Raw genomic sequence first — 24215 nt, 5'->3', positions numbered from 1 at the left:
AGTGAGGTGGGCTCTGCGGTCTTCTTCAAAGGTGGTTGCTGCCCGCCGAACTGAGGCGCCAAGATGCACGGTTTGAGGCGATATCAGCCCACTGGCGATGGTCAATGTGGCAAGCACCAAGAGCTTTCTTTAGGCAGTCCTTGTACCTCTTCTTTGGTGCACCTCTGTCTCGGTGGCCAGTGGAGAGCTTGCCATATAGCACGATCTTGGGAAGCCGATGGTCCTCCATTCTGGAGACGTGACCTACCCAGCGCAGTTTGATCTTCAGCAGCGTGGATTCGATGCTATCGGCCTCTACCATCTCGAGTACTTCGATGTTGGAGATGAAGTCGCTCCAATGAATGTTGAGGATGGAGTGGAGACAACACTGGTGAAAGCGTTCTAGGAGCCATAGGTGATGCCGGTAAAGGACCCATGATTCGGAGCCGAACAGGAGTGTGGGTATGACAACGGCTCTGTATACGCTAATCTTTGTGAGGTTTTTCAGTTGGTTGTTTTTCCAGACTCTTTTGTGTAGTCTTCCAAAGGAGCTATTTGCCTTGGCGAGTCTGTTGTCTATCTCGTTGTCGATCCTTGTTCAGCTGCAGCAGAAAATAATTTTAGTGCATATGTACATTGTTCAATGTATATGACATTAAACTTATTATCATTATCCATTTTGGTAGAGAACCAAATGGCAATAGATGGGGAAAAGGCTGATAATATTATTGGTCATCATAACAAGAACTGTTGAGTACAGGAGCTGTGATATCTTGCTCTATTAATACAGTACCTTAGTGAAACATTGCCTGGAAGATTGTGTGCAAAAAAAGCTGTCCTTGCCATGATTGTATTCAATTCAGGAGTTGGCTTCAGGGATAAAATCAGACCTTATATTTTTCTGCTTCTAGAAAATAAAGATAACTTGCTGGAAATAATGGAAAATTGCAGGTTTAGAATGAATAATGAGCCAAACAAGAAATAGCATTTAAGAAAAAGAATAATTGAGATATAAATGGAAATGAAAAGTGATGAATCATCTGGACCTCGTGACTTGCATCCTAAGTGATGAACCATCTGGACCTCATGACTTGCATCCTAAGGGATAAACCATCTGGACCTCATGACTTGCATCCTAAGGGATAAACCATCTGGACCTCATGACTTGCATCCTAAGGGATAAACCATCTGGACCTCATGACTTGCATCCTAAGGGATTAACCATCTGGACCTCATGACTTGCATCCTAAGGGATGAACCATCTGGACCTCATGATTTGCATCCTAAGAGATGAATCATCTGCACCTCATGACTTGCATTCTAAGAGATTAATCATCTGGACCCCAGGACTTGCATCCTAAGTGATGAATCATCTGGACCCCATGACTTGCATCCTAAGTGATGAATCATCTGGACCCCATAACTTGGATCCTAAGTGATGAATCATCTGGACCCCATGACTTGCATCCTAAGTGATGAATCATCTGGACCTCATGACTTGCATCCTAACTGATGAATCATCTGGACCTCATGACTTGCATCCTAAGTGATGAATCATCTGGACCTCATGACTTGCATCCTAAGTGAAAATCATCTGGACCTCATGACTTGCATCCTAAGTGATGAATCATCTTGTCCTCATGACTTGTATCCTAAGTGATGAATCATCTGGACCTCATGACTTGCATCCTAAGTGATGAATCATCTTGACCTCATGACTTGCATCCTAAGTGATGAATCATCTGGACCTCATGACTTGCATCCTAAGAGATGAATCATCTGGACCTCGTGACTTGCATCCTAAGTGATGAACCATCTGGACCTCATGACTTGCCTCCTAAGGGATGAACCATCTGGACCTCATGACTTGCATCCTAAGGGATTAACCATCTGGACCTCATGACTTGCATCCTAAGGGATGAACCATCTGGACCTCATGATTTGCATCCTAAGAGATGAATCATCTGCACCTCATGACTTGCATTCTAAGAGATTAATCATCTGGACCCCAGGACTTGCATCCGAAGTGATGAATCATCTGGACCCCATGACTTGCATCCTAAGTGATGAATCATCTGGACCCCATGACTTGCATCCTAAGTGATGAATCATCTGGACCCCATAACTTGGATCCTAAGTGATGAATCATCTGGACCCCATGACTTGCATCCTAAGTGATGAATCATCTGGACCTCATGACTTGCATCCTAACTGATGAATCATCTGGACCTCATGACTTGCATCCTAAGTGATGAATCATCTGGACCTCATGACTTGCATCCTAAGTGAAAATCATCTGGACCTCATGACTTGCATCCTAAGTGATGAATCATCTTGTCCTCATGACTTGTATCCTAAGTGATGAATCATCTGGACCTCATGACTTGCATCCTAAGTGATGAATCATCTGGACCTCATGACGCATCCTAACTGATGAATCATCTGGACCCCATGACTTGCATCTTAAGTGATGAATCATCTGGACCCCATGACTTGCATCCTAAGAGATGAATCATCTGGACCTCATGACTTGCATCCTAAGAGATGAATCATCTGGACCTCATGACTTGCATTCTAAGAGATGAATCATCTGGACCCCATGACTTGCATCCTAAGTGATGAATCATCTGGACCTCATGACTTGCATTCTAAGAGATGAATCATCTGGACCCCATGACTTGCATCCTAAGTGATGAATCATCTGGTCCTCATGACTTGCATCCTAAGTGATGAATCATCTGGACTTCATGACTTGCATCCTAAGTGATGAATCATCTGGACCTCATGACTTGCATCCTAAGTGATGAATCATCTGGACCTCATGACTTGCATCCTAAGTGATGAATCATCTGGACCTCAGGACGCATCCTAAGTGATGTATCATCTGGACCCCATGACTTGCATCTTAAGTGATGAATCATCTGGACCCCATGACTTGCAACCAAAGAGATGAATCATCTGGACCTCATGACTTGCATCCTAAGTGATGAATCATCTGGACCTCATGACTGGCATCCTAAGTGAAAATCATCTGGACCTCATGACTTGCATCCTAAGTGATAAATCATCTGGACCTCATGACTTGCATCCTAAGTGATGAATCATCTGGACCTCATGACTTGCATCCTAAGTGATGAATCATCTGGACCTCATGACTTGCATCCTAAGAGATGAATCATCTGGACCTCATGACTTGCATCCTAAGTGATGAATCATCTGGACCTCATGACTTGCATCCTAAGTGAAAATCATCTGGACCTCATGACTTGCATCCTAAGTGATGAATCATCTGGACCTCATGACTTGTATCCTAAGTGATGAATCATCTGGACCTCATGACTTGCATCCTAAGTGATGAATCATCTGGACCTCATGACTTTCATTCATGAGATTTGAAGAAGGTCTTGGTGTATGAGAAGAATTTGGGTTGACCAAGGTCTGTGCTCAATAAAGTTTAAAAGAATGAGAGGATATTTGTATTGATAGCTGTAATATCTGTCAGGGCTTGATGGACCAAAGGATGTTTTCCCTGGTAGTCTGGATTGAGAACCAGGAACCAGCCCTTAGATAGTAGCCGTCACTTAAAATTGAGTTGAGAAATTCCTTCATGAAGTGCGATGAATCAGTGAAATTCTGTTCCACTGAAGTCTGAAGACAAAGCTGCTGAAAGGCATCATATGGTATGGGAGGGGGAGGCTGGGGGAGATGGATCAGCCATAATTGTGTTGAATGGTGGAGCAGGCTTCAAGGGACAAAAATCAGATCTTATTTTACTGTTTCTAGAAGATTTTAAAAAAACCCTGGAAATTTGCAGGTTTGGTGTGAATTATCGAAACGTAGCATTTGATAAATTAATAGGAATAAGAGTTGATAACTTACCTGCATCTAATGACTTGCATCCTACAATTTCATAAGGTAGCAGTAAAAATGATGGACACATAAAATTTACCAACATTCTTCTACCTTCCAATATTCGGGAATCAATGTAACCCAAACCTTTAAGAAAGGGAATTGTAATCTAGTTGACCTGAACATCAGTCGTAAATTAAATCCTGAAATGTATTATGACTGGAGAAATTGCAACACGGTGTTTAGAAAATATCTATGGGATTGGACAGTTAACATGAATTTGTGAATACATAATCATGTTTGACAGATCTGTAACTGGCTGAAAAATTATGGGTAATCTGAATGTAAATTAAAAAAAAAGAAATTATTAGATATCAGAAAAACACAGACAAATTACACATTAAACACAGTTGGAATATATGGAATCAGAACTAATATGGGCATAGATCTGTTCACAGACAAAAAAAAAGTAAGAAAAACAGGTTATTTTTAGGTTGCGACAGGTGACTAGCCAGGTTAGACCCAGCAACAGTGAAGGAATGTCAATATATTTTCAAGTCAGTATTTGACTTCAAGAAATTCAAATATTTGTCTTGGAGGGGAACCTGCAGGTGCTTGAAAAATGCGTCCCTGGTGATGTATATGTACAGTCAGATGATAACTTTAAGTGACATGTTGGGGAGGTACTGTGTATGCAAGGGGATTTTGTAGATGACGCACACTCAAGCTAATGGTGGAGGGAATGAACATCTAGAAAATGCATAGGATACTAATTAGGTAGGTGTCTTGTCCTGGATGATGTTGATTTTGGAGTATGGTATATTGAATATTAGCATTTTTGTATGTATGGTTCCATTTCCTAAGCTTTCTTTTAAAGTTACCATTTCACTGGAAAATTTATTATGCCATTGTGTAACATTTAATAAGAAAAGTGAATTAAAAATTTGTTAACAGGAGTGAAATCTAATGGTTCTGAAAATCTGCCAGTCCAGCATCACCTAAGTTTTGAGGATTCTGGGTTATTAAAGTTTTGTTGTATTAAAATGTTTAATTTACTAATTTTTGAATGGAATACCTTCAAATTGAGCTAAGACCAACCAGATGAGAGAATTTTCATCTTTAACATTTTGTTTTTATAGTAGAACAGATAATATTTCGTTGATGTTTGTATAGAGCAAAACTTAATGAACCGCTGAGCTTTTTAAAAATAGCTTGCCATTTTCAGTCTGTTATAAATAATTCTATATAGTATAAATTTGTGCCTAATAAGGGACAGATTGAAACAAGCAAAACTGATTTAATTCATCAGTCCCAGAGATGTTGTTAAGATGCAGGACAAATTCAGGTGTGAAAGTGCTTTGATCCACAGTGATTTTTCATAGTTTTGAATGACTAACAAATTCCCTACATTGATTAAAGCCATGTTTTTTTTTTTTAAAGTACTTTATAGTGCAGTAATATGTTCCTAATTTTGTTTCAGATTTTTCTTGAAGGTATCAGAGTTGTTTGAAAAAACAAGGGTATGTCAATTTTGACTTGCATGCACTTAGTTTGACTAACTTCCAGGTTTTAAAATTTAGCTGAACTTTCTTTAATAAACTTACAATTTATGAAAAAAATGGCTATTATCACCCTATGCAATGTCATTAATGAATATACAGCAACACCATCTGTGTGTGGATCAGTATTTAACATGGAGAAAGCTGTTCAAGTGCTTCACTGAATTAAGCAAAATGTAAATGTTGAACCAAAAGAGAAAAACTCTGTTGAATATTTTGAGGGCTTTCTTGAAAGGAAATCACAGACAAGTGGATTAAGGACTGTTCTCTCAATGTGGGGTTTAGGATACTCAAGCATGACTATCAGTAGTGGAATGTGGGACGGGAACTAGTTCTAAGAGGAGGAATGAATTCAAAGACCAGTGTTAGGAAGGGGGGGGGGGTGGGAGAAGAATAAAAGTGGATAAGTGTTAGGCTTTCCCAAGAATGGACTGTAATAGAAGGACATTGAGGGATAATGCAGGTCAGCAAGGTCAGGACAATAATTGAGAGCACAATACAGCAGCGTCTGTATGAGTTGATGTTTAAAGCCAGAGGAAAGGAACCACTGCTATAGTCAAATAGAAGTGAAAGTCATAATTTACCTCAAAGTTGAATCGAATCAGAATTTTCAAAGCTTGGAAAGATTTGGCAATGACAGAAAAAAAATTAGTTTTTGGTATAGTTGGATGCAGTGATTTCAGTTTTCTAAGGCTTGCAATTGAAAAGAATTACAGCTTGTTCAAACTTGGATGTCTATTAACCACTCTGAATACACAGACACTGGAATTGAGGAAGGCAGTGGTGAGGTTGCAATTAGTGCTGTCGTGTCTGCAGAATTTTTGAGTTGTGTGTGTAAGGGACCAACAATTTAAAGGGAGGCTTTTGCTGATGGTGATCTAGTGATGATTTGAGAGTGACCCCCACCAAGATGCATCAAGCCACTGTCTCACACACCATCACTGACTTCATCACTTCCAGTCAACTTCCTCCCACAGCCTAACCTCATTATTTTCCAACCCCTTACTGCCTAGTTTTACCTCCTACTCAAGATATACAAACCCATTTGTCTCAGTAAACCCATTGTTCTGTGTGCACTTGCCCCACCAAACTGGTATCATAGTACCTTGGCTTCATTTTGTTCCCCACCCTAGTCTAGTCCATTCCTACCTACATCCACAATACCTCACATGCCCTCCACCACTTCAGCAACTTCCAGTTCCCTGCCCCATTTTCACTATGGACATCCAATACACCTCCATTTTCCTCAGACTGAAATTCTCATTCAATTCTTTCTCAACATCAGACCCAACTAGTTCCCTTCCACTACTACCACTCCTCTGCCTAGCAGAACTTGTTTTAACCCTCAATATCCTTTAGCTCATCCCATTTCTCCAAGTCAAAGGGGTAACCATGGATACCTGCATGAGTCCCAGCTATGCCTGCCTTTTTGTTCTCTTTATGGAAGCCTACACAGCCAAGGTTCCTCAACTCTTCTTCTGCTGCATTGATGACCACATTAGTGTTGCCTCGTGCACCCACGAAGTTCTTGTCAACTTTTCCATTGCTGCTAACTTTCTCCCCAACCTCAAATTCACTTTGTCCATCTCTGGCAACACACTCCCCTTTCTCAATCTCTCTGTCTCCATCTCGGGAGACAAACTCTCTACAGATACATTCTACAAACCCACCAACTCCCACAACTACCTCGATTACACTTCTTCACACCCTTTGTCCAGCTAAGGATTCTATTCCTTTCAATTCCTCTGCCACATCTGCTCCCAAGATGAGATTGCCATTTTAGAACATCCAAGATGTCTTCCTTCTTCAAAAAAATGTGGCTTCCCCTCTATGCCATCAACTCAGCCTTTATCCGCATCTCCTCTATGTCCTCATATCAGTTTCAGCCCCCTCCACCCCAAGACGCAACAAGGACAGGATTTTCCTTGTCCTCACCTTCCACTCTACCATCCTCATCATCCAACATATTATCCTCTGCAATTTTCATCATCAGACACATCTTCCCCTCTATCCACACCCTCTGGGACATCCTCATGCACTCATCCCTTCCTGCTAATCACCCCCTTGATACCTACCCAGTGTTGCAAAAAAATGCTACGCTTGTGCCCATACTTCCTCACCATCATTCGAGGCCCCAAACAGTTCTTCCAAGTGAAAGAACACTTCATTTGTGAATATGCAGGTGTTGTCTGCATCTGGTACTCCTGTTGTGACCTCCTCTTTGTCAGAGAGACTGGATGCTGAATGGAAGATCGTCTCATTGAGTACCATGGCTCTGTCTACTGCAATAACGGATCTCACAGTGGTCAATCATTTTAATTCCACACACCTTTCCCACATTGACAAGTCTATCCATGTCCTCATGCACTGTCAAGCTGAGGCTACCCGCAAATTGGAGGATCAACCAAATATTCCATCTGAGCACTCTCCACCAAGACTGCATTTACGTTGACCTCCAATTTATGTTAAACCCCTCCCCCAAGTTACCCATGCCTGTTTCCTTTCCTCTTGCTCCCAAGCCTCTTCCCTCCCCTATAACTTCTCAACTTTTTTTTCTTTTGTACCCTTCCACCCATATCCACCTAAGACCTCTTCACTGTTGGCCTCTAATCCTGCCCCTTCTTCCCTCATCTCCTCTTCTCCCCATCTTTTTATTCAGGCGATGGCCTGATTTTTGCTCATACCTTGAAGGAGGGCTCAGGCCTGATACATTGGCTACCCTTGCCATAGATGTTGCATCACCTGCTGAATTTGTCCAGCACTTTTGTGTCATTCATTCATTCATTCATTCAGGTTCCTTGCTGTTCAGCGTGGGTGAGCATGTCTCTCCGTTCAGTGTGGGTGAGCATGTCTCTCCAATCGTCACGTGTTCTGACCATTTTAATTGTAGTTGTGGCCTCCCTGTTCTCCTTCAGTGAAGGCTCCATTTTTGAGCTGAGACTATAGTTGCTGTTGAGTTCATCATTATAAAAGGGAAAAATAATAAAGTAGTTTCCCGTTGTTGTCTTCAGATACAGTGTCCATCCTAGACGGGTAACCCTGGCCATAAATCCGCAGATTCATCTGCCCAGCGTTTTTAGTTTTGCAACCATAAATTCCAATTTGTAGAATCTGCCTGTAAAAACCATCCACCATCTGCAATCCATGGCTTCACGTGACCCTGATTGGGAGGCTAAACAGGTACTACACCTTGCCCAAGGGTGACCTATAAGCTATCGGATGGAAGGAGTGCCTTACAGCTTCTTTTGCTGAGGAATTGCACAACACTAACACCACTTTTGTGTATTGCATGCATAATAAGAACAGAATGCTTTCACTAGAAGGTAATTTTAAGAGGAATAAATTGATTTCAAATTAGAGGAACCATTTACAATGTCATTCATATAGGAAGCCAGAGAAAAAGGGAAAAAAAATTGTAGATATTGGAAATCTGAAAATATAAACAGAAAATGGAGGAAATGCTCTATGGGTGTGGGAGCATCTGTGGAAAGAGAAAAGGAGTTAACATTAAGATGAAGGCCCATCATCAGGATTGGGAAAGAGGAAAAACAAAGAGATGGTTGATGTTCTGGATTGAGATCCTGCAGCCAGTCTTGATGCAAGGTCTCAACAGAAACGTCAACTGTTCTTTTTCCCCACAGATGCTGCTTGACCCACTCAGATCCTCCAGTTCAGTTTTTTTAAAATTTGGCACCAGGTTTTAGCATCTGCATCTCTTGTGTTTCCAAGAGAGAAGGCAAGTTGGAGAGGGGTGGGGGAAGGATAGGATAAATTGATGACCTCATTTACACTTTATTCTCATAGTAATGCTAGCTTCACGTGATCATGGATACTTTGACTTCTAGTAGTGCCCTATCAAACCACTTCATTCAGCAGTAACTTGGAACGGACAGTTAAATGTTGGCCTTTTCAGAATAAGCTGATGACCTTGGGTGAATGAGTTCCTGTGTATCCTGAATAAATACTAAGAATGAATGAGAATATAATTTTTTTAAAAGAGGTAAGCAGAAGCAGGAATGGCTACTTGACCCAATTGTGCCTGCTCCACAATTAAATAAGATTGCAGTTGATCTTTTTACTACTGTGCCATTTATTTCCACTGAGGCACTATCTCCTTGATTGCCCTTGTATCCAAGAATATATCTATCTTTCTACACTATTCGATAATAAAGCCCCAACAAGCTACTGAAGATTCGTTCAGAGCAAAGAAATAACTTGAATGGCTAATATTAGGGGAAACAGCAGCTTTGCATCTGTCCATGTAAGTTCTTTAAGAATTGTATTTTCTTCAATTAGATCACCTCTTGTTCTTCTCAATCTAGAAAGTATAGACAAAGGCTGCTTAATCTTTCCTCATAGGCCAAATACATGATCCCAGGGATCGATCTGATGAACCTTTCTTGAAGAAGATTGAGATCTGTGGTATTTAGGGTGTAAGCTCAATATCCTCTGGTAATTAAGGCTATACACTTTTTGAATTCATTATTACATGCTATATCTCAAATTTGCACAATGATTTATGCAGAAGGACACTTGGGTCCCTGACATTTTATTCCATCATCCAGTTAAAAATATAATCACCTTTCTCTTTTCATGTATATCAAAAGGGTAGCTTCATATTTTTCCATATTATATCACACCCTTGCCTGATCACATAGCATGTCTATAATTCTCTGAAACCTCTAGTTTCTGGAAATCTGAAATAAAAACAAAATGTTATAAACACTCAGTAGGTCAACAAGATCTGTGGAAAGAATTCAAAATTAAGTTTCTGACGGGAAAAAAATAGGTTGGTTTTAAGTTGTAGAGTTTTCCTCACAATAACATTCTGGCACCCAGCTAAACACATTTGGACATGTTACACTTGATTCCTTCTTCAAATCAATAATATAAATTGTGACAAGTTAGAGTCCTGCCACTGACTCCTGCAGCATATCACTCGTCCCAATTCCCCAACAAATATCACAAGATTAAAAGATGTAGGAGCAGAAGAAGGCCTTCAAGTCTGTTCCACCATTCTAATCATGAGCCGATCCATCCTTCCACTCAACTCCACTTGCTGACTTTCTTCCTGTAACCTTGATGTCCTGACTAAACAATCTGCCTTAAATACACCCAACAACCCGCTTCTACAGCTGCCTATGGCAACAAGTTCCACAGACTCACATCACTGACTAAAGAAATGTTTCTGTATCTCTGTTTTAAATTGACACCCTTTTATCCTGAAGTTGTGACCTCTTGTCCTAGACTCCCCTAAAATGGGAATCATCCTTGCCATAATTTACTTTGTTCAGGCCTTTCAGCTTTCAAAATGCCTCTGAGGTCCTTCCTCATTCTTCTGTACTCTGAGTACAGTCCAAATGTAGTCCTTATTCATATTTGGTTTCTGTTCTTTATCCAGTCTTCAAACCTTCAAAACATGGTATTACCCATGATGTACTCTAATTTTATTTGTTGATCTCTCTTGTGACACACTTATCACACTTCTGATGCTCCAAATACACCACATCTCACCATATCCACTGAATTGCCCTTGTGCTCGTGACAACCACACCAATAAAGCCTTTTGCAGATTTGTCAAAAGTGTTTTCCTTCGACTTTAATCCATATTATAATCCAATTTATTATTTTCTGTACACTGCCGCCAGTTGCTTTATTGTAGAATTTAGCCTTTTCCATACTGTCATTGATTTGACAGCAGCACAGTTTATCACTATGAATGTTGAAATTTTCCATGGGAGCTTGGTCTTGACTGCATTTAGACTCAACAGGCTGATGTTTCTGCTTTTGTACATAATGTGTTTTCTTTCCCCCCCCCAGAAAATAGAAGCGAGAGTGTCAGCAGATGAAGACCTAAAACTTTCTGATCTTTTGAGGTATTACTTAAGAGAATCACAAGCTGGTAAGGTAAATCATTTTTAATCAATTGCTATGTTTTTTAATCAAGTAAGATTTAATGGTTTTCTTGATGTCTTGCAATTTTTTTACTAAATATATTGATGAAAAGTAACATAAAATGGGAAGGTTGATTTTATCCAATTGGCTTGTGTGGAGAGACTTCCGGTTTAACTTTGATTGATTGCTCTCTCGTATCACAGTGATTTTATTAGTTTGATAGTCTGTTTCCCATTTGAAAAGAGTGAGAAGTGATGGTATTTTGAATAATGAACTGTGCTTAAACTTGGCTCCACAAAGGAATGTAAATTAACTGAGAGACATGGATTTTGGACAAGTTTACTTCAGTGAAGTTTGACAACCTACAGTATGCATTGAACTCCTCAATGTGGGTGTAGTCCAAAACTGAACCTAATAGGGATAATTTTACTGATAGTAGACTGTAATCTTCTCATTTGCAGTCTTTATCTAATATCAAACAATAGGCCTATCAGAATCCTATCACTGAATCGTATCACAATTTTGAATGTTTTATCAAAAAATTAGAAATATGCTAGTTTTCATGGTTCAATTGAATTATAGAATCAAAAAACGGCAGTACAAAAATATGCATTTCAATCTATTTTTCACAATGTTTACACTAATCCTCTTTGTTTGCTTCTACCACCTCCTCTGGCATCTCATTCATGATATTTACTACTTTCTCCATCTTTAAATATAACCAGATCCGGATATATTAGTGCACCATTAAAACTGTGTTCCTTATGAATGCACTTCAGAAGTAGTTTGGATTGCAAGTATGAATCCTAGCAAGATGTGCAGTGCTGAGCTCCTGTTCAGTTTAGCCTGTGTTCAAACTTTCATTATATATTTATGGCAACTACCTGGTACAGCTGGGATCCTTGAATTCTTTGGCTTTGGGAGCTTTTATAGCCTTATTTGGCTGTGACTTCTGCAAGGTCCAAGAAGTCTATTTTATGTTCAACAACAAGGCCCAACAATTCAAATGAAAGATTAATAAATCTGATAAAAGAAGTGTAGCATTTTAGTCCTGGGAGCTAAAAAGATCAGTTCTATTGCAAGGGTAGTATTCTTACTGTTTTCGTTTGGAAATGTGCTTTACACCGTATGGGATACCCTGGGGGATTTCTGTACACTTTTCATTATAACCCATTATTTGTCTTGCTTTCAAGATTAATGTGTGGATACATCTTATTTCTGCAATCTCTTTGCTCTATGGGATACTTTCACATTCTGTATTTTTTTAGAAGCAGGCCATTTCCAAAGGCAAGAAGGGGTTACCTTAATGTCTTAAAATTGCTTCCAGCAAAATTAGAGTATCCGTGCTCAACCTCTTTCTGCCTATGGTCCCCTTGGGACTCTGCTCAAAGTTTATGGGCCCCTCCTTGTGAAGCAGTCAAGTTTTGGTTTCTCCTATACTTCTCTCCTACTGACTATAGAGAATCCCCGGGTTACGAACGAGATCCGTTCCTACATCTGTCTTTAAGTTGAATTTGTAGGTAAGTTGGAACAGGTACATACGGTTCTTATTTAGTGTCAGTTAGTCAAATGTTTGTCTTAGTACTGTTTATAAAAAAACTTTAAAGAAACAGCTCTTAAAACAGTTTAGATAGGAAAAAAAATGGTTAAAAGTTAACACTTAGTCTCGTTCCATCGATGTCTTGCATTCCAGTAGGGGCATTCATGAGGTAACATTATGTGCATGCGCGAATTGGGGGCACAATTCGTTCGTAAGTATGAGTTGTCTGTAAGCCGGATGTTCGTAACCCAGGGACTCCTTGTACATAAAAAAAAAAAAATTTTTTTTTTGAGATGAAAAGAAAACAAGGTTTTTTTCTTAAATACGCCAAGGCCCCCAGTGTGGCTATAGGGCCTCTTTTGAGAATGGTTGATTTAGATTTCTTGGAACATTTTACCTGACCTGTGCAAGGACCCTAGAAATGTTTATAGAATCACTGTACTCCAGGTTAAAACTGATTTCAAGACCAACAGTTTCTTATTGAAATTATGTGGATTAATTTCTCGCCCATTGTATTTACTCTCTCAAGAGGGAATGGAACCTTTTGAGCTGACAGGCTGCACCTTGCTAGTGGTGTCAATCATGAATACTTGTGTTTGGCTTTTTAAGTCCAGAGCAACACATGGACTAAAATGCACTGTTAAATGCAGAAGTTCAAGACACCAGATAGACTAGGAAGGTTGGATTTGTTATTTCACTCTGCTATTGAACTTCAGAAAAATCACTGAAAGCTATGAGAGACTGTTAAAAGCTGCCAGGGTCTTCAAATATTGTTGATATTCAACTACAGTACAATTCCAATTATCCGAAATGGCCTATGTCTTGGCCTATGTCGGATAAACTTTTTTTTGGATAACTAGTCATCTTTTTAAAAAAAACCAATCCAGTAGCTACAGCAAATCTGTTTTATCAATGTTTAAACAGCAACAAACAAGGTAAGGCTTTTTAAGCATTAAATTAATGTTTAATTCTCACCAAAAAAAAAAATGCTGGCCACTGCTGATCACCGAGACCTCCCAACTGCCACAGTCGATTTTCCCCCCTCCTCCCCCCCCTCCCAGACATGTCCCCTCCACTGCCGCTGATCCCTGGGGAGTCTTCCCGGGCCGGTTGATCACTCACTGGTGAGTTGGCGGGCTCCTGTCTCCCTGGTTACTGGAGCTCTTGACTCTGAATCCTCTCCTAGGCCTACTGCACAAGCAATAGTCGATGTTGGGAGCTCCGGTGTGTCGAGGAGGGAATGCCACTGAGCTTGAGGTCCTAGTCCTGCCCAGGAGGCAGCTCTCCTAGATGATGCTGGGACAAGGGATTCTTCTGACCACTTGTGGTTGGGAGACAGTGGGATGCAGTTTGAGAGGGAGAGTTGGAGAGAAAAGTCAATAAGAGAAAGTAAAGAAGAAATGGAATGAGAGAGGGAAGGGAGTTGCATGAAACGAGGACAATCATTGTTCTAATTTCATGTTGAGTTAATTTTTTTTCAAACTGAGGTCAGTTCGACTCTGAAATGATTTGTTTTAGATATCCTCATTTATTCAAAATTTTAATTTTTTTACAGATAAATTGAGGATTTTGGCAAATTCAATTTCAGATAATTGGAGTTGTACTGTACAACTACTGTTTTGTTGTAACTTCTGATACAAGATTCTAATTGTAGAGGCTCTAGTCAGATTGGATTTTGTATTCAGACAAATAAATGCAAGTGTGGAGTGGTGGAGGGAGAGGGGTCGATGATTTGGGAGGAGTGACAGTGGCAGTGATTCTGAACTGGGAGATGAGGTCAGCAAAGTAGACCCAACCTGCCAGCTTGAAGTATGGACATTTGGGAATACAGGCAGTGGTCAAAAGTATGAAGATGTCCATGCTGTTTCATTGTATGTTGCCTGTCCTTTTTTCCTATTCTCCTCTTCCTGGTATGGAAGTTCAAACCATGGTCTCGATCCACTAATTCTCCGAAATTTTCTAGCTCACTAAGCGAAAGTGTACCTGCTGAAAGTCTTGCCAGAAGCTGGTTTAAATGAGAAAGAACTTTATCTTTTTTTTTCTCATGAATATTTAACAAACTATTCAGAATCACTCTCTTTTCCACTGCCAATGCTGCTTTTACACACTGCTAATTAGTGGAGCAAACCATGCTATTCTGCTATTGTATTTGGTATAATTTGCATTTTATTACCATCCAGTGATGATGTAAGAAGAATTTCTTGCAAGAATTTACAACACTGCCTTTCTGATCCATTAGCCTGTACTAGGTTATGTAACAATTATTTATCTGTGGGAAAAGTCAACTGTACATGGATAATAGTGACTGAGCAAAAATACCAGTGTACTTCAGATAGTTGTGGGTTTGTACCTGACGAAGGAGAGGATTCCCAAGTATAGGTGAGGAGCAGCCACTTGCATAGGAAAACAAATTAAAACTGTTCATATTTCAACTACGTGGCCGTTACTTGTCTTTTGACTAATTATTTATGCAAACCACTAAATCTTGTGCAGTGGAAACGTGCACAAATCGTCAAGTACACGGAGTCAATTTGTATAATCTTGTTTAATTTTCATAGACTTTGCAAATATATCTCAAAGTGTTTGTGTGCTCAGGACCTTCTTTATAGACGAGCAAGGTCTTTGGTGGATTATGAAAATGCAAACAAGCTGCTGGATAGATCAAGAGCTAAAAACAAAGATGTCCTTCAAGCAGAGACCAACCAACAATTCTGCTGTCAAAAGTTTGAGAAGCTTTCTGAGTCAGCAAAGCAAGGTAAATGTTTTGTATAATTAAGTTTCAGGTGCAAATCAGAAGCAGAACATTTTTGTGTATTCTTTTGAAAGTTTGCATGTCATTGAGCTGCTTTTCAGAAAGCTAGAAACAACTAGTAAATTAAAATTAGAAAATAAAAAGCAGATGCTGTAAATGTGAAATAAAATTTTTTAAATGTTTAAAATACTCAGCAGATAGTTTTGATACATTGAGCTTGTGAGAAACAGAAGTACCTTCACAGAATTTGCTCGAGACAAAAATTGAGAACAAAGAACATTTATTATACAACAATGCAAAGTTGGGTGCTTTCCCCTTACCCTGGGAATACACACACATACTGGGGCTCACCCAACTTTTATACAGTTCATTTCAGTGTAGAGGTACCCTCCCCCCCCCCCCCCTAACATTCTTCTGCCTCCTGGATGAGTTTGGCATTAGGAAATCCTGTCTGCCTAAGTGCTGTTTCTGTGAACTTGGAGGACCAGGGGGGTATCCTGTCAGTGTCCCATCATGTCATTGTCCTATTCACACCTTCCTGACTCTCAGGGCTTACTAATTTCTTATATGCAGAACTTGCTAATTCTGTCTAAGGCTAGAAGACCCTTATCTTATTCAGACTAACTTTACTTCCTACATTCTATTATCTTTCCTTATCCTATTCATACTGGCTTTATTCATTACACATATTTTCATATTAGTTTTACTCATCTCTCACAAGCTGAATTGAATCAAATCTGGAAAGGCAATGTAAAAATAATGAAGCAATCATGAACTGTTTTGGCAATCAGAAATTAATCTATCTTCCTTGGGATTGTAATACTGATAATTCCAATTTTGTTTCTAGAGCTTATAGACTTTAAAACTCGAAGAGTTGCAGCATTTCGAAAAAACCTTGTAGAATTGGCAGAATTGGAATTAAAACATTCCAAGGTAATGTTTGTGATAGTGCTTTCCATAAAATACATTCTGTAAATAATTATTTTGAATGAAAAGTCAAAATGTTCTAGTGCAGACTGTACATTTTTGTATACGTAACTCTCAGAGGTACTATAATTTTTGCAGGCTGTCGGTATCCCAAAATTATTATATTCTTTCACATGTGCATGAAGTCACAAACACCTAACCTCCCTTGGTTGCATAGGCTTGGTGACTATTTTGACTTCTGGTTCACCACGGCTTCCAGTTTAAAATTCTTATTCAAATAACTTCCTAATGTCTTTCCTTATCTCTTGGTAAGTGAATTAGGGGGAGGGGGCTGCATAATTTTACTTTACTTCAAACCTGACCTCTTTACAAACCCACCACTTGATCTCACCTTGAAAGCTTTGTTAATATGGAGACCATAATATGAAGGATCTAATTTAAGTTGTTCCACTTCACTCGAGCTATGAAGGTGGTTTTATTTTACAAATTTGTATCTTTTGAGTTTCCTAAAATCAATAAGCAATCCATGAAATACTGAACAGCAAAATCTTAGACTAAGAGAGCTCCATTTGCTCTTGCAAAGAGGAAATTTGAATCACCACAGTAGTCCATGCTCCTGGTGAAAACAATAATTATTTTGTAAACTTCTTCATTAATATTCATTTAAAAATAACCCTCTCTCTTTTAGTGTACAGTTTTGTCCCTGGATCAAAAGAGGCTGAGTGGTGGCCAGGGTGCTTGGAGGTTTTATAAAATTATGAAGGGCAAAGATATGGTAGTCACTGCCTTTCCCAGAATTGCAGGATCTATTAGAGTTTTCAGATGAGAGGGGCAAGATTTGAAAGACTCCTGAGAAGCACCTTAATCCACACAAGTATGTGGAATGAGCTGCCAGATGAAGTGGTAGAGGTGCATACAATTGCAATGCTCTTTGAGATGGATAGCAAAGGTTTAGAGATTTGTGGGACTAACATAGGTAGACCATTTGATCGGCATGGACAAGTTGGGCTGTTTCGATACTGAAGAGCTCTGATTCTGATGCCAAATTCAATTCAATTCAGTTCAGCTGTTTAAAAATATTGATCTTATCCATGAAATAATAGTCAAAGTATCCTATTTGTTTATTGGATCAAATATTCCTTGCTTTCTCATAAAAAGGCAGATACCAACAGGGGTGACAAATCAAACCTTTGGAAGATGGTATTTAAATCAGATTTGTAAGGCACTAAACTATTCATCAATTTAAAAAAAATGCGAAGTCTGTCTTACTTAGACAATTTTTTTTGTGAAGAGTGATGGGAAAATGAAATAGCTAGAATACACATGATTCCCAGATGGCACAGGATTTTTTTCCTTCCAAGGAAGTGTGAAAGTAATAATGAATGGGAAACTCAACTTTTTCTTTCTTTAATATACTATTTGTAAAGTTACTGTTCACATTTCTAACAAGTGCCTAATGTAATCTTGCATAACTTGTATTCAATAACTTTGAATGCCTTGAGTAATTAAGTTTCCCAAAACAATATATAAGTGCAAGGATTAGATGCAATTGCTTAACTTTAACAAGATTTGAAAAAATAACTATTTTTGGCTCTGCTTGTTTGCATTAAAATCAACATGTTATCTGTTTTCTTCTGAATGTTAATTTTACCATAGTGATTTGAAATTTTATTTTATTCACAGGGACACTTGCAGTTGCTGCAAAGTTGTCTTGTAGCACTCAAAGGTGACAATTAACTACTTTATGGTTGTTGTATTAACAAGGGCTGTGTACATCAACTTTAAAAGGAAGAACATTTGTTAAGCTTTCATGGCTTCTTAGAGACGACTGACTATGAGAAGACTCTTCATATGTCAGAAGTAAACAAAATTTTTGCATCTGACAAGAAAAGATGAATCTTGAATAAAGTATCCCCATTCTGAGATGCCATGTAGCATGTCATTTGTATTTGATTGATGAGAAATTAAAATATTTTCTTTATTTGCCAATACCTTCAAGATGATTGTACATTTGATTGCCAAATATATTCATTTGTACAATAACAAAGACCTAATTTGGATATTTTTTAAAAATGAAATAAAATTGTATTCTGTATTGCCGTGTGCATTGTTTGGCATTTAGTGCTGTTCTAACATCTTAATGTGACAATTAGTCTTCATTTTTTTTATATTGGTAACATTTATCTTCAGCTAAAAATTGTTGGAAGTGAATATAATTTCTAATTCTAATGTATATCTGCCTTAATCTTGCAGAATTATTCATAACCATTGTATAATAAACTGGTACATGACTAGAGAATGTTTCAAAATTTTGTCACTTTTTTTGTATTCCGATTACCTGCATAAATGTCTGTTGTAAAATTATACTAACACGCTTATCTGCCTCTATCCCACTATAATCCTCCGTCCTGTAGTAGTGGGTTTTCGTTGCTCCCAATGCAAGCAAGCAAAGCACTCGGAATGAGTTCAGTTAACTCTTTATTAGACACCATGTTAACCTAAGAGAACCCTTCCTACTTTCACCCTCGAAAGCAGTCTCTTGGGGTCTCCACCCGACAAAGGGATACATCAACTTTTATACACTTGAGTAAACACGGTGGGCTAAAGGATTACATCATTATTCTACGTACAAGGTAAATTAACATTGCATCTAAGATAAGAAAGACTACATATAAGGTAAGTCACACCCCTTGTAACCCCCTCCCCTATATCCTTGTATCAAGGTTGAATAATATATTTAAGAATACTCATTTACAATTATTCCACATTCAGCAAAAACGCACATTCTTTATCATGTATTGCCTGCATTCCAATGCCATCTGTTGGTGACTCTCAAAGGTCGTAACAGTCTGTGGCCCACTCGTGGTGCCCCCCTTAATCTTTCCAGTATTTGGCTTCCTTTTGTGTTTTTATTCACTTTAATACTTATGTCTCTTTTTAATATTCACTTTAATACTACAAAGGGAGAATCATTTGGTTCATAACATTCCCATCAGTTCCATTCCCCCATTACTTTCAACAAAGATTTTTTTTGAAGTGGGAGGAAATGTGACCACTTGGGGAAGGATGGTTCAAAAGGAGAGCATGCAACCTACACACAAATAGGATCAGACTTACGTCACAGAAACTGCAGTAGCAGCACTAACTGCTGTTTTGCCTAATTACCTAATTATTCCTTTTAATTATAAACAGAAACTCTGGAAATACTCAGAAGTTTGGGCAGCAACTCTCTTGAGAGAAACCGTTTCAGGTTAGTAACACTGGAGTTGAAGAGTGGGAAAACAGGTGAGATTAAGATGCAGAGTGTGGAGTATTGGAGAGAATAAGAAGAATGTGATGAAGACCAAGGATGTCCAAATGACAATGCTTTCAACATCATTTGGTAAATGTGTGAGGGTGGAGGGAAAAGGAAGTGAACTTGAATCAGATGCAAAACACAATTGTTGAAAATCTGAAACAAACGAGAATCCTGGACCTATACACCAGGGAGGGAGGAAAATGTTAATATTACAGGTTCATGATTCAGAACAATTCAGTTCTAACCAACAGGAAAAAACTTGGTTCCCTGAAATTGTTGAATTCAATATGGAGTCCTAAGAGTTGTGACTTGCGTAAATGGAGGTTAGGTGCACGTGTTGCATTTGGGTTTAATTGCAATAGTGTAAGACGTCAAAGACCGGTCAGAGAGAATAAGAGAATTAAAGTATCGTGTGACTGGAAACTTGCAATCCTCCTGAATTAAATTGAAGTGTCGCACACTGAGAACTGAGGCTGTCCATTAAATTTGTAAAAAGTGCATGTGAATTGTTGCTTCAGCTTGGAAGGACTGATAGGAAGGGACAAAGTAAAATTGCATCTCTTCTGAGAAACTAATGAGGTGGAACAATGAACCAGGGAGCTGTGAATGGCATTGTTCCTTGGGAATGATGGGAGTGGTAGATATGTCTGGGGAAGGATTATGGATGAAGTAAACTAATAATCTATTTTGTTGTCTTCCTATTTTACTGTTTGAGAATGTTCTTTCTTCAAGGTGCTGGGTTAGAATGGATTCTTCACAAAATGAAAGTAGAATCTATCTATGGATGACTGGCTAAAATATTTCAGATGACTTGTAAATTCAATTTGTAGTAGTAAAACACAATTCTATGAACCTTGGTTGAAGTAAAAACACAAATGCTGGAGAAACTCAGCAGGTCCAAACTGTCCTTTTTGTAGCAAAGGCAGAGATTTATAACTGATGTTTCGGGCTTGGGCCCTTCATCAAAGTATGAGAAAATGCTGGTGAGCATCAGAATAAGAGAGGGGGAGGGGATGATAGGTAGAGAAAGGGGGGTGGGGGGGGTGGGGTCAGCAGCACTAAGGGAGTGGGGAAGCAGGGCTATGCAGGTGAAAGAACTGGAAAAGCAGAAAATGGAGGGGATGTAAGGGTTTAATGGAAAGCAGTCAAGTAAATGTTCATGTCATCTGGTTGGAGGGTGCCCAGACAGAAAATGAGGTGGTCCTCCAATCTGCGGGTGGTTTTTGGTGGATGTAATGTAGGAGGGGTCTGCTGCAGGCCATGGCTAGTGAGGTCTGGGGCCGTGGCAGTGAGAGGGTGAGTTGATGCTGGTATCTCCACATTTTCCATCTCATTTTAAAAATATTTTCAACAAGATCTATTTGAATACCCAAGCAAGATCTAAAATCATTATTTGCTCTGCTAAGTGTAGATTGCTAAGGGAGGGATTCCAGTTGCAGATTTTTCTAAACTAGTTGTCATGTAATAGTTTTTGAAATGTATTAGTAATTCAGTGATACATTACACTTAAAATAATAAACCATTAAATGTTCCCTTTTAAAGGGGTTATGCATTTTAATGGGTCAAGATAAAGAATGACACTGTCAGATGTAAAGTTTGCTGCCTGATTTGGAATTTCAATTTGAATGTCATGCACTGTTTAAAATTATTTCAGAGTACATTTTAATGTAACACGATATAGTTTAATTTATCATGCCAAATTGTTGTGCACATTGGTTATACAATGCAACATAGATCCATTAAGTAAACATGAAAGGGCAAGATTTATAATTTTATTGTATTGTGGGATCTTTTGCAGTTTCTGAGATCAGTGTTGAATATTTTCATTTTTTTCTAAATGTGTTGGAATGATACAACCCCATGTTCACATTACTTTAATCTATTTCCTCATATATATAGTTAAATATAGTTGCTAACTGAAAGATAGCCAATATTATTAATTTATAATGATGAATCCGTTTTCTTCAGGCTGACTTCCAGGCCGAACATTTTGGCAGTTTCCGCAAAACAGGAAGAAAACGGAGGTCCTCCATTAGCCAGCTCCCCACCTTGACTACCAACCCCCTCACGTCTCCATCGGGCACACAAAACTCAAAACGGTCAACCAGTTTACCTATCTCGGTTGCACCAGTTCATCAGATGCAAGGATCGACAACGAGATAGACAACAGACTCGCCAAGGCAAATAGCGCCTTTGGAAGACTACACAAGAGAGTCTGGAAAAACAACCAACTGAAAAACCTCACAAAGTTAAGTGTATACAGAGCCGTTGTCATACCCACACTCCTGTTCGGATCCGAATCATGGGTCCTCTACCGGCATCACCTACGGCTCCTAGAACGCTTCCACCAGCGTTGTCTCCGCTCCATCCTCAACATTCATTGGAGCGCCTTCATCCCTAACATCGAAGTACTCGAGATGGCAGAGGCCGACAGCATTGAGTCCACGCTGCTGAAGATCCAGCTGCGCTGGGTGGGTCACGTCTCCAGAATGGAGGACCATCACCTTCCCAAGATCGTATTATACGGTGAGCTCTCCACTGGCCACCGTGACAGAAGTGCACCAAAGAAGAGGTACAAGGACTGCCTAAAGAAATCTCTTGATGCCTGCCACATTGACCACTGCCAGTGGGCTGATATCGCCTCAACCCCAACATCTTGGCGCCTCACAGTTCGGCGGACAGCAACCTCCTTTGAAGAAGACCGCAGAGCCTCACTGACAAAAGGCAAAGGAGGAAAAACCCATCACCCAACCCCAACCAACCAATTTTCCCCTGCAACCGCTGCAACCGTGTCTGCCTGTCCTGCATCGGACTTGTCAGCCACAAACGAGCCTGCAGCTGATGTGGACATTTACCCCCTCCATAAATCTTCGTCCGCGAAGCCAAGCCAAAGAAAGAAGATAATGATGAATTTATGAGGATTGTTAGATAAAGGCTCTCATTCTCATGCTTGCTAGAATTCATTTATGTTCTTTCTCTTTGGCTTGGCTTCACGGACGAAGATTTATGGAGGGGTAATGTCCACGTCAGCTGCAGGCTCATTTGTGGCTGACAAGTCCGATGCGGGACAGGCAGACACAGTTGCAGCGGTTGTAAGGTAAAATTGGTTGGTTGGGGTTGGGTGTTGGATTTTGCCTCCTTTGTCTTTTGTCAGTGAGGTGGGCTCTGTGGTCTTCAAAGGAGGTTGCTGCCCGCTGAACTGTGAGGCGCCAAGATGCACGGTTTGAGGCGATATCAGCCCACTGGCGGTGGTCAATGTGGAAGGCACCAAGAGATTTCTTTAGGCAGTCCTTGTACCAGTCATTTATGTAACTTGTTTCTAATTCCAGCCATAATAGAAGTGCCTACAAATATGGACAGCGTTCATCTTAAAAATTCCTGAAGAGATAAACTAATCTGAGGGGTGGTTGTAAATAAAGGGAAGAATTATTTATATGGAGATAATGAATTCATAACTTTTTTTAACCTGTCCCCAAAAAGCTTGACTGTTGATTATTTTTCCAAATTGCTTACATGATTAGCACAATTAGTTAGTGTGACACTGTTACAACGCCAGTGATTAGGGTTTGAATTCCATGTCTGTAAGGAGTTTGTTGGTTCTCCCTGTGTCTGTTTCCCCATGTTCTCTGGTTTGCTCCCACCCTTCAAATCAGGTCAATTAGGTGTAATTTGGCAGCATGGTCTCGTGGGTCCAAAGGGCCTGTTATCATATAACCGTTCACAGCACGGAAACAGGCCATGTCGGCCCTTCAAGTCCGTACTGGTTCACTTGAACAACTCCACTAGCTCCTCCGCAAACCCCTGAGGAAGTAGAAGCTTTCAAATCTAGGATGAAAAATCACCTTAAAATTTTCCTCACATACAATTTTTTTAAGATATAAAATATGACCGAGGAAAAAAAATCACAAAAATAGGTGAAGTCTACTTCAAGCATACACAAAATCACGAAGTGCCACATATCATTGAAAATTAATTTTCTAAATTCGCACTTAGACTTCTTCCCTGCTGATCTTGATGCAGTGATACCAGGGAGTTCTTGGCTGCCGCCAATGACGCAGAGGTTGGCCACCGAAAGTGCAAACGGTGCTCTGATCGCTGGTTTTGGTGGGGGGGGGGGTGTTAATGTAACGGCCCGCTAACCAGGACGCGACTCAGTACACAAGATGGCCATTGAACGTGGTGACTGCACAGGCCAACGAACTTCATTTCAGGTGACAACTTGCACGGCGGGAAACAATGAGCAACGGCGGGAACACCGACCAACCCGAGGGCAGCGCTGCTGTGACATCAGTCCTGTTGTCAGCAGGAGGGAGAAAGTATAAACTGAGTTGCCAGTGCAATAAATCATTCTTTGACTTCTTTGTCATTCGTGCTGTATGTCTAAATTTAATTTGAAATTTAAATTTTAACTTTCTA

The 24215-nt window shown here is 39.6% G+C and overlaps 1 protein-coding gene across 3 annotated transcripts in view; it reads left to right on the top strand.

The window, feature by feature from the left end:
* Positions 1–18800, top strand: part of snx6 (sorting nexin 6) — an 84173-nt gene extending 65373 nt beyond the window's left edge. For all 3 annotated transcript variants that reach the window (XM_069916755.1, XM_069916756.1, XM_069916758.1), the window contains 5 exons: positions 5309–5348; positions 11208–11294; positions 15418–15577; positions 16422–16507; positions 18185–18800. In XM_069916755.1, coding sequence (XP_069772856.1) covers positions 5309–5348; positions 11208–11294; positions 15418–15577; positions 16422–16507; positions 18185–18238 — 427 coding nt within the window. In that variant the 3' untranslated portion in view covers positions 18239–18800. The remainder of the gene's footprint in view (positions 1–5308; positions 5349–11207; positions 11295–15417; positions 15578–16421; positions 16508–18184) is intronic.
* Positions 18801–24215: the final 5415 nt, after the last annotated feature.

The sequence above is a fragment of the Narcine bancroftii genome, chromosome 2 (assembly GCF_036971445.1).
Source record: "Narcine bancroftii isolate sNarBan1 chromosome 2, sNarBan1.hap1, whole genome shotgun sequence".
Classification (NCBI taxonomy): domain Eukaryota; kingdom Metazoa; phylum Chordata; class Chondrichthyes; order Torpediniformes; family Narcinidae; genus Narcine; species Narcine bancroftii.
The sequence above is the reverse complement of the archived record's forward strand: the minus strand, read 5'-3'. Positions and strand labels throughout refer to the sequence as shown.